The sequence below is a fragment of the Capsicum annuum genome, chromosome 11, assembly GCF_002878395.1.
Source record: "Capsicum annuum cultivar UCD-10X-F1 chromosome 11, UCD10Xv1.1, whole genome shotgun sequence".
Taxonomy (NCBI): Eukaryota; Viridiplantae; Streptophyta; class Magnoliopsida; order Solanales; family Solanaceae; genus Capsicum; species Capsicum annuum.
This window is the reverse complement of record NC_061121.1, coordinates 227,276,232-227,288,512: the sequence shown is the minus strand read 5'-3', so window position 1 is coordinate 227,288,512 and position 12,281 is coordinate 227,276,232. Positions and strand designations below refer to the sequence as shown.

Sequence of the window (12,281 nt, the reverse complement as noted above, 5' to 3'; positions counted from 1 at the left end):
TCAAGTGTAATATTGTCATAAGCTTTGAGTGGATGGACTCTTTTATTTATTTATTTGAAAAAAACAGTACTCAAAATATATTATCCCGATTAATTTATATTCGCATTTTGGAATAATTTTTCAGCACAAATTTTACAGGATTTTGAATATTATTAACAGCTATACAATCAATATCTGTTACTATTTATTTTCTTACACTTATTACGAAAGTTTTTACATCTTTAATTAAAAGAGATTTAAATTTCATAATTCAAACTTGAGATAGTATGAATATATTAAGCTTTCTAAATCATGCATTTCACTTTCAAGTTGCAACAATTGTTATGGAGTGACATCACTTTATATAAGCTATATTTATAGTTTATAATTCTCCTTATCAGTTTACTTATTACGCTGTTTCAATCACTCAATCAATTCATAGGACGAAATGTTAGTTGTAAATAATCATCAATAATAAAATAACAATATGGTAGTAATAATAATAATAATAATTTAGATATTTATTTCTAAAATTGTGAAAGATGCAAGTTCACGTTAAGATAACAATTTGTTTTCCACTACGTTGAACAAGATAACAACAAAAAAATTTGGGACCATGTGGTTGTCTAAGGTCACAATTTGGTGAAAATTAGATTTTATCTCCTCTTTTTTAGTTGACAAGCTGATTTGTGGTGCATAGAATAAATTTTATTTCAATATAATAATTTGTAAATCATACAGAATTCAAATCATATTAGATAGGAAAAGTTTTATGAGATGAGTTTGATCAAGAAAATATGCAGGAAATTTTTGAATTTCTAACCCTTTATTTGGGAGATTAGCTACTCAACCAACTCGATCTTGTATGTAAAATTAATTTTTATGTTATTTTCTATCACATAAAATTAGTGAATAAATTATATATATACTAATTTTAAAAAGTAATAATGAATCACACGTACAATGTGTGAAACATATTACACACACTATAAATAGTAAACAATGAATTCAAATGGCATATAATTAGTAAATAACATATATATATATATATATACACTCACACACTTATTTAAAAATTAATAATGAATCCGATGGATTATTTGCTAGAGGATTCATTAAAGAAAGCTGTCAATTAAACCAAAAAAGTAAGTACACTGATTTTTCCTAATCAAATTTTTGGTAGTCTTGTGAGAGAAAGCATTTGGAATTATTTTTTTTCTTTTGAAGAATAAGCATATAGGTATGAATCAAATTTTGGAAATTATATTTTAGAAGTTTATTTTCTAAAATTGTTTTTTGAAAAAAATAATCTAACTTTTCATTTCTTCAAAGGGATGCTTGAAAAACTTATAAATTGGATTTCACTTTCCATCAAAGTCAATAGCCTTGTACACCTTTAACATGGTAACTGGTTTGTAGCTAAGTGATTATGCAATCCTTTTTATTTATTTGGTAATTAATATGATGGTTATGTAATCCTTTGTTCTCTTTTGCATATAATGAAGAATTTATATTAATTAATCTCCCTTGATAAATTGCCCTATTTCAAGTAGGTCAACGCAAAATTAACCCATTGATAAAGGAAGAGGATATTTTTAAGTCAAAAACGCAATATCAAAGTTATTTTTTGCTAAAAGAATTTAATTTGTTCTATTTTTTTTTTTTAATAATCACCGCATTTTGTTTATCAATATGCTTTTACATGATATATATTTGCTGGGATTATCATTAGTCTGGTAAGATTTGATTTTTCTAATTCATTACTTTAAAATTATTTTTGCTGTATGATCTTCTTCGAAAATATTAATAAAAAGTAATACAAAAATATTTCTAAAAATATTGAAAATCTTTAAGTGAGAATTGTCCAAACGCTATGAAGGCCATGATTTCTCAATCATACGAACCCTAAAATCAAAATTTAATAAAAGGTCTTTAACTATATATATGAATTTTTTTTTTTAACGTGTTAATTTTCCGATTCAAATGGCAGATGAGATTAAAAATATTTCTAGTTGATTCTAGTGATATTACCTTAGATTCTCGAATCCATATTAATGGATAGGTGAGATAACCTTTTGACAATATGACAAGGGTGCCTATAAAGTACCTACAACTTTTCTATTATGTACTTTTCCACTTGCAGACACCAAATATATAAAATTAATTTTTTTTCCATGAAATATACATCATTATTGAGTGCACAAGAAAATGAAAAAAAGAGACTTTGCTAGCGGAATCTTCTTTTGATTCTTAATTAGAATTAATATAATAATTTATTTATTTTAAAAAAGAAAAAATCGTGTAACAACAAGCAACTTCCTAGTCAAACAACTTAGACAATGTTGTACAGAGTCCAAGAATCCAAGTAAACTAGTACAATTTTAATATTTTTTTTGACTTACTTGCAACTTACCAACAAACCAATCATCACCACAATAATAATACTCCTTTCATTTAAAGAAGAACGATCCAATTTGACTTGACACAAAATTTAAGAAAAAAAATAAAATTTAAATCTTATAATTTTAAATTAAAATTATATCAAATGTATCAAAATATCCTTTAATCTAGTGGTCCTAAATATACCTTGTAAAAAGTTAAAATTAAAATATTACTAAAAAAGAAAAAAAATCATTCTTTTTTAAACGAATTTAAAAAAACAAGGTTATTCTTTTTTAAATCGACGAAGTAATAATAATAATAATAACAACAACATCATGAAGCAGTGTGTTGGACGGACATAAATTTTTTAGTTCGGAATTAAATATTCTAAGTTTGAGTTTTTGAAAATAAAAATAAAATTAGTCTAATAAACTGCTAATTTATGTAAGGAATCCCGTTTAGTCTATGTTCATTATCATATGGATTTTATCTTTATTTTTAGATTGTATAGTTATAGCTCTTGCCAAATTACCTTTCGATAACATGCATTAGATTCTTGTGTCTAATTATGTTTGCTTATATATTTTTTTAATCTTACAAATAAGATATAAGACAAATATTATCATTTAATATTTGTAATAACTAACATTTTTATATGATGGCTTACTATTTTTTCATAAGGTTTTTAGTTTTTTAACGAATTTTTAGATCGTGACCAAAATGATTCATAATTTCTGGCAGAAAAAAAAGAGGACTATATAATAAACAATCATCTACACTCTAATATATATATATATATATATATATATATATATATATATTTTAATTTACTTTGATATGCTTTTTTTTCTTGATAAGTAGATTGATCTGAAATAATCTCTTTATGATAAAGCATGTCTACATTCTACCCCTTAAATTCTACTTATATATTGACACTAATATGTTGTTATTTTTGTCACAGTCAACAACTATTCCTAAAGAAATAATGTATTTTATGTGACATTAATATAAGTTAGTCGAACCATAAATATTAATGTCACGACAGGACAATAATAATGGTTTACAGTTAAGAGCTAAGAATAATGGAGTACAAAATAGCAAAAGTGTACTAAAAGTTGTCAACATTATTAAGTCGGTCACATGTGAAAACGTGTCACTCTATTTACAGGTGATTTCTGTGATCTGTGATGTATAATTGTATTCACATTAATCAATAGCTAGATTGATAATGACAAAAATAAAATACATTACCAATTTTGCCCTCCTTTTGTCTCTCTATATATATCAAAATAATCTACTTCATTTTCCCATATAGACCTTTAATATAATTTCAAGAAAATGGCAGTGAAGAAGAATCAAGAAAATGTTGGGATATTAAAGAAATTGCCAGTATCTAATAAGGTGTGTACATTTGGAAGCAATGTGAAGAAAATAGGTGAAGAGGATCCAAGAAAATTAATTCATTCAATTAAAGTTGGATTGGCAATTGCATTGGTTTCATTGTTTTATTACTTTGAACCATTGTTTAATTATGAAGGATTTGGTGTTTCTTCTATGTGGGCTGTTCTCACTGTTGTTGTTGTCTTCGAGTTTTCTGTTGGTAAGTTCTTATTATTTGAATATATTTTAGTGTTAATTAATTATTCGTATGGTCATCGAATGTTCTAACTGTTGTTATCGTTTTTGAGTTTTTTTTGTTGGTAAGTTCTTATTATTTGAATATATCTTAGTGTTATTTAATTTTACGATCATCAAATGTTCTGATTGTTATTGTTGTTTTTGAGTTTTTTGTTGGTAATTTCTTATTATTTGAATATATCTTAGGGCTAATTAATTTCAGGTATGATCATCAAATGTTTTGACTGTTGTTGTCGTTTTTGAGTTTTTTTTGTTAATAAGTTCTTATTATTTGAATATATCTTAGTGTTAATTAATTTCACGTATGATCATCATCAAATGTTAGGATTGTTGTTATCGTTTTTGAGTTTTTTTGGTAAGTTCTTATTATTTGAATATAGCTTAGGGCTAATTAATTTCACGTACGATCATCGAATGTTCTGATTGCTTTTGTCGTTTTTGAGTTTTTTCTTGTTAAGTTTTTGTATTTGAATAGATCTTTGGATTAATATATTTTAAGTATGATCCTTGAATATATGAATATATCTAAGGGTTAATTAATTTCAGATATGATCATCAAATATTTTGTTGTCGTCTTCGAGTTTTTTTGGTTGGTAAGTTATTATATATTATTTGAATATATCTTAGTGTTAATTAATTTCACGTATGATCATCGAATAATATTGTTGGTATTAATATATCAAATTTGTTTTTCAATGTATTACGATATCAACTTATTTAATATTACTAGTAGAAGGAAGAAAATTTGAGAGTTGTATTCCTTCATGTTAATAGTGTTGGGTTCGAAACCGAGGGTGTATTGAGGAGAAATTAAAAATTTATGATTTATAGAGACGATACGTCAAACAAAAAGAAAAATATACTAGAAAGACATGTTAATTATATGGTTTGATCAAACGATATACATATTATAAAATGATATTGAAAAAAATAATTTTGATAAGAAAATCAGGACAAAACTTCAACAAATAAGATATACACCATATAAAAAAAGGAAATTAGTTATGAACTTTGTCGTTAAATCGTCACTAAATTATTCATAATTAATACTCTAATAGAATATTTTTATAATCCATCTGTAATTTGTTGCTAAATAAGATTAACAACGAAGTTATTGTTTAGCTATAGAATTTGTCCATTGCTAATTTGTGTTTTTCAAAGTAGTGTAGAATTACTATTATTTTTTTTGTTTTTGTGGAAAATTTGTTATCATGAAGAACTTCTTTTGTTTAAGAGGACATGAATTAATCACAAAACTTTATTCTAAATATCTTTTTATTTTTATTTTTATTTTTTTGCTAGGTGCTACACTTGGGAAAAGTGTTAATAGAGGAATAGCAACATTTTTAGCTGGTTCATTAGGTGTTGCAGCTCATAAACTTGCAACCTTTTCAGGATCAAACAAATTGCAACCAATAATACTTGGATTATCTGTTTTCTCAGTAGGTAAATATTACTAACTTTCAATACTGACGATAAATATAACTTACATAAACTCGATATAAATATTTGTACTAATAAGTTTAGTTTTACAGCTTCGATAGCAACGTTTATGAGATTCGTACCAAAGTTGAAAGCAAGATATGACTATGGTCTACTCATATTCATACTGACATTCTCTATGATCTCTGTATCGGGCTATCGAGACCACGTGGTGCTCGATAAGGCGATTACACGAGTGACAACGATACTCATTGGAGGCGCGGCCGCGATCGTGTTTAATGTGGTTATATATCCTGTGTGGGCTGGTGAAGATCTTCATAACTTAATTGCCACATATATTGAAGATCTTGGAATATCCCTTGAAGGTACCTTATCCTTCTTCACTTTTGATTCATTTGCATTAATGTAATTATAAAGAAAATGGATCTTGAACCGAACCCAGTCACAAAATTAGTTGATGGATTGATGATTGCAACAACATATAAATGAATCGTAGTTTAGTATTTAGTAACTCTCTAAAGGCATTTTAATATACACTAAATATATCGTAGTTAAAGACTATAAGACTCAAAAGTCTTTCATAATTCAACTAAAGCCAATAATATAAATGAATGAATAAATTTTATTCTTAATACATCATTTAAAAAGATAATAGAATTTTGGATCTAACTTGATTTCAAAGTAGCTCATCAAGATTGTAATCTAGAAGATATTACCCCCTATGTTTGTCTGTCTTAATTTATGTGTCGCTTGAGGTTTCAAGATTCAAATAAGTTTATTTTTATTCGTAATTTTTCATACATCTTTTAAATATTTTGAATTGACAATAATTGTGATTTATAGTACTTTTACTTGGTTTTCAAATATAAAAATTTTGTTTCCAAAATCTTGAAGATTTTGTATCCAAATTTACGATTAAACTTAAAACGGTTTGATTCTTGAAAATAAAAAGTGACACATAAATTGAACAAATAGAGTAAAATTTTAAATCCAACTTAATTTCAAAGTTAGCTCATCACAAGATTATCATTTTAAAAAATATTAAAATTTTAAATCTAACTCAATTTCAAAGTTGGCTAGTCAAGATTGTCAACTATCATATAATGAGACAGCTAACCTATTTTCTAGCTGATCGATGTGTGACACTCTAGATATTACTAAATTGTTATTCCTCCTGTCAAATCAAAATAAGATGACTAAAATTTCTTAATATAATTAAATAATCATTTAGTGTATTAACAACTTATTAGAAGTTGAACAAAACAATGCTATGTGTACCAATAGCTACCCATGTTAGTGTATGAGTCAACGTAAATTAATAACTATATATGATATGATTTTATACAAGGAAAAATAAAAAAAACATACAACTTAGTTTACTATATATATATTTACACTAATTTTCATTCGTACAAATTACAATGGAATTATAAGAATTTCAACTAATTATGTATCTCCGTGAAATGTATCGGGGAACTAATTATCTATCTCGATAGATCCAAATCTGAAAAAATATATCAGGAGCTAATTATGTATCTTTACAAGGAAAAAAATATATTTTTGTTGAATGTATTATGTATCTCGACAGATCCAAAATCGAAAAAAATATATTGGGAGCTAATTATGCATCTTTAAAAAGGAAAAATTGTATATTCGTTGGATGTATTGGGAGCTAATGATGTATTTTGAAAAACTTAAAATCAAAATTTTCAGTAATTATGAAAGATGCCAGAATTTTTTTATAATCAAGCTTCAAGGTGTCGGGATTTATGTTATTTGCCCATTATATAATGATGTGATTTTCCACTCATATAATTACAATTACACTGAGCATATCATTATTCATGTTGTATATAATGATGTGCTTCTTTTAGTCAAATCTTTTTTGTTAATTAAATTTGGTTGCATTAATTTGCAGGACATGGAACTCAATACTTCAAGAAATTAAATATAAAGTCTGAAGAAGAACTAGAAAGAATATCTCTTGAGGAATACAAATGTGTTATCAACTCAAAAGCTACTGAAGAAAATCTGGTTAGTACAAATGTTACTATTAATTAAACTTAAATTTAAAAGTACAATTATTTAACATATAGTTGTAATTAACATTGGAATTTTGTCCCTATAGGTTAATTTTGCTAAATGGGAGCCACGTCATGGCAAATTCAAATACAGACATCCATGGGAAGAATATTTGAAAATTGGAAATCTTGTTCGTAAATGTGCCAATAGCATCAATGCATTGAACTCAGATCTTAGCTCCTGCAATATGGTAATTATAGTAGAAAGAAAAATTGTTCGATGCACGAAATGTTCTGCGTTTATTCAAGATTTTGCGGAAAGTCATACCCCGAGGGGGCGAGTTTACTGTTAGGTATGACTGATTCTATGACTCGAAGTGGTAACCTGTAAGTCTTAAAGACGATTTAATTGTTGATCCAAGGCTCCTCTTTCATATACACTATCAATGTACATAAACATAAAATGAATGTTAAAGTTAATTTATGTATGTATACGAAAGGGAGTCTTGGAACAATGGTGAAATTTTCCACTCGAGTTGTTGAATCTGTCGTTGATGCTTGTGAGGTATGACCTATTCTAACGTAAGCATCAATGACTGATTCTATGGCTCACACTAGTAATAAGTCACACAAAGACAACTTAATTGTTGATCCAGGGCTCCTCTTCTTATATACACTAATATATAACACTATCAATGTACATAAACATAAAATGAATATTAAGTTAATTTATGTATATGTATACGAAAGGGAGTCTTTGGAACAACAGTGAAATTTTTCTATGTGACCTATAGTTCGAGTTGTTGAATCAGTCATTGATGCTTATCAGGTATGGCCTGGATCATATCCTCTTGGGTTAGGGGCGGAGCCACCTTTCATTCAGGGGGTTCGAATGGAAAATTATACTATTTATACACGATTGAAATTTTTTTATGTATGTATAGTAGATGTTGAACCTCCTTCGACTAATTCGTATGTTTACTTTTGAACTCCTTCAATGAAAATCCTGGGTCCCACCACTGCCTCGGGTTGCCCTACGTGAACGTTCGATGCTTCGTACATCAACTGTCCTTGTATGTACTGTTAGTGTATAGAACTTAAAACTGATTGTAAATTAATTTATGCTCCTACCTTTTTTTTTTTTTCTCAGACACAAGAGGGAAGGAAAAAAATTCAAGAACCATGCACAAAGATTTGCATAGAGTGTGGTAGTGCATTGAAGGAAATAGCATTGTCAATGAAGACAATGACTCTCTATCCAACAATTGATTCATATATTCTCAAAGCAAAGGCATCAGCTGAAAAACTAAGATCTATAATTAGAAGTGGTGGTTTAATTGAAGAAGATGAATTGCAAAAGCTACTTCCAACAACAAGAATTGCTTCACTTATGTTAGATTTAGTGTCTAATTCAGTGGAAATTGTGGATTCTGTGAATCAACTTGGTGGACTTATGAAATTCAAGATTTTGTCATCAAAACCAAAGAGATTGGGAAGCAAGAGTAGAATCCCAAGTGGGAGTATTAGTGAAGCACATCATGTGGTTAATGTTGAGTGAATAATAAGGTCAATATCGTTATCTTCGAGGATCAGTGACACACAGTTCGAAGTTCGATAGATGAATAATGGATCTGCCCCTTGTATATACTCTTTTGCAATGATGTACTTTTATTACTAGATCAATCATCAATGATGTACTTTTATTACTAGACCAAAGGCCGGGGGCTTATTGTAAAAGGAATGAGATGGTATGAAATGAAATATATATTACGTACTTGTGAACGAGTAAGATCAACATCGTAATTTTTGAGGATCAGTGATACATAGTCTGAAGCTCGATATTTGGCTAATTCTTATTCTTGTAGGAAAAGGCTTTCTTCCAGTTTGGTAGCATTCGGTTTGAGAGTTTCGTTTGGGGAGAGACTTTGTGAGACACAAGTGTTGTGGGATTACTTGTGTGAGCCTCTTTTATTCCGAGTGAATTGTGTGAGGTTGTCTCTCTTAACAGTTTGTACTCTCTTTTATATAGTAGATTGCTCACCTCTTTTTGTGGATGTAGGTTCGATTGATCGAACTACGTTAAATTATTGTGTTTCTATACAGTAGATTGCTCACCTCTTTTTGTGGATGTAGGTCGATTGATCGAACTACGTTAAATTATTGTGTTTCTTTTGGTGTATTTCTCGTTTGTTTTCTTATTTGGCGTCTTTCGAGGTTTGTTTTACTAGCTTGTGTATGACACCTGATTATATTACGATCCTAGCACGAGTTTCATAATAGGTGTTAAATAATCGAAAGATTCTTTTGACCAATACAAAAAATTGCACCAAAAGTTAACGATCACACAATTCCCTCCGTCCATCGAGATATACGTTATCATAAAACTCTACTAAAAATAGTTATCCAGCTTTACTTGTCTAAATTTGTCTTGTTACTATTTTACTCATTTCGTTTCATTTTATTAAGTCCTTTTACGAAAAATATTTATTAGTTGTATCATTTATAAAATCAAGAAAAGTTTATTATGTTCTTCAAATATCACCCTGTCATTGAATGACTAAAAAAAGTGTGTATACTCAAATTTATATTTTCAAAATATAATTAATAGGAATAATTTGGTAAAATAAATTCCTTATCATGATGTTTCGTTGTTACATTGTCATAGATCCATAGTCAAGAGATGAACAGTGCCAATCATTTGGAACTAATTATGACTTGATTTATCGACATTTAGCGTCTATTTTTGTGACTATTTTCTTATGTAACTTTCGATGATTTATCTAATTCAATATGAGCTGTTTTCAAATTGTTGTTATTAGTTGGAACTAATTCGAGAAATTAAGTGCACCAATATGTAGATAAAAAAATTGTTTTCAATAAAGTGGGTGAATATTATGAGAAAATAAAACTGGAAACAACTGGATTGCTGCAGTTTTTTTTTAAATGAACCACTCTTTAAATAATGTGCACATATAACCACAAAAAAGATGTCTTTTTCTCCTTTAGTATCCGGATCTTTTTTAAATTCATGACTGATTTGGTTTCAAACTATATTTAACACCTGTTAAAATGTGTTTAACGTTTTCTATCAAGTTTTTTTTTATTTTAAAGCTCGAACTCGATATATCTAATGAAAAATAAAAAAATCTTGTTCATCTTGCTTCAACATTTCATGGTGCGACGTACGATATCAAAATAGAGTTAAAGACTCGAGAAGAGGCAAAAATTTGACACCAAATGTAACCACAACATACACATCCACTTTCAATATCTGTTAGAAAGCTAAAAGAATCAAATTTTGAGAAAAGATCTTTTACATTTTTTAACATTGGACTTTTAGTTTAAATTCGAAGTAGAGGTGTATGTTAAGGTTATATTTGGTGCCAAATTTTTGCTGTCAAAGATTATGGTGTGATTAACAGTTTTTTTTTTTTTTAATTCTTACCTATACATTTTGGGTTTGAACTTTGTAAACTAAAAGAATTGGTAGGTACTTAGAAAACTTAGACATGTCAACTGCAACATCTGAAGATCTCCCCCAATTCCTCTGTTAGCTGAAAACTGATACTTTGTGAATTTTAATCCTTACTGTGGTATAATTACAGAATACCCAAGTGTTATGGTTAATTTCTAATTTTGTCAACATTAGTTCACTAAACTCAGTTTCGCATTTTGTATACATATTGGTTCACTAAAAAAAAAAAAAATTCATATGTATACCACTTGGCTATTTTGTGGTTGTACCACATTAAGTGTTAGAAATTCGCACTAATATTAATAAATCAAGAAGAGTTAAAACTGAATAAAGTAGATCTAAAATAACTTAAAGAGAATTGTCATATAATTTCGTGACTTGATTTATTGATCTTGTTTTTATACACCTTTTTGTTGTTTTATTGTGTTCACTCTTTTCCACAAGTGTGCATAAAACATAACATCCAAGTGATATAACTATGTTTTTTTGACAACTCTTTTTTACGTGATTTTAGATTTCACTTTTGAAATTGTACCCTTAACGTGGTACAACTACTTAGTAGCCAAATGAGTATATATGAGAGATACTTTCATTTTCTAGGGGATTTATATAGATATAAAATTAGAAACAATTTTTAGTGAACTGATATAGAAAAAAATTAGAAATTACTTTAGTAAATCGATGTATTAGTGAGATATGTAGACAATAAATAAATAAAATTTTGTAGACGCATAAAATTTATTAGATCAAATTCATATAAAATTTGAATTTGATCCATATTTTATTGAGTCTAAAATTATTTTAATCTTAAAAAAAGGGCAAAATTCAGAAATAACATACTTATCCCCTTAATTATGAGTTTCATAGCAACAGTTTCATAATTACACAATATAGCAAGTTGTATTTTGTATTTTTGCAAACTGTTGCTACAAAAATATAAGAAATAATACATCGAAACAATCCTAAACTTGTAGCCAAAATTTACTTTAGACCCTAAATTAATCGAGCAATTATTTACCCCCCTTAACAACTTTAAAGTGAATTTTTTATCACCTTAATTGCTGACGTGGTAATTTTTTTAAAAATCAGTGTGTTAGTGTCTTTAAAAAGGTGAAAAGGGTGGGTCTTTAAAAATCTGGCCTTGATAGTCCAGTAAGTCTGCAAGACAGAAAGGACGAGTGTTAGCTGCCAGACTAAAATTTTTTGGGGTGTGGTTAAAGAAGTAAGATGTTAAGAACATAGATTAAGAGGAAGAGATGAACAGGGTAAAATAAAAATTAAAAAAAAAAAAACTCTGGGGAAAATATATCAATAAACAGTATTATATTTTAATATTATGATAT

General features: G+C 27.9%; 1 protein-coding gene across 1 annotated transcript; it reads left to right on the top strand.

Moving 5' to 3' along the window:
• The first annotated feature begins 3,664 nt into the window (after positions 1-3,664).
• LOC107848423 (aluminum-activated malate transporter 2) lies at positions 3,665-9,237 on the top strand. Its single transcript, XM_016693186.2, has 6 exons — positions 3,665-3,961; positions 5,302-5,445; positions 5,535-5,807; positions 7,361-7,476; positions 7,571-7,714; positions 8,614-9,237. Exons 1-6 carry the CDS (start codon positions 3,700-3,702, stop codon positions 9,019-9,021), a joined length of 1,347 nt encoding a protein of 448 aa, XP_016548672.2. The 5' UTR covers positions 3,665-3,699; the 3' UTR covers positions 9,022-9,237.
• The last annotated feature ends 3,044 nt before the right edge of the window (positions 9,238-12,281 follow it).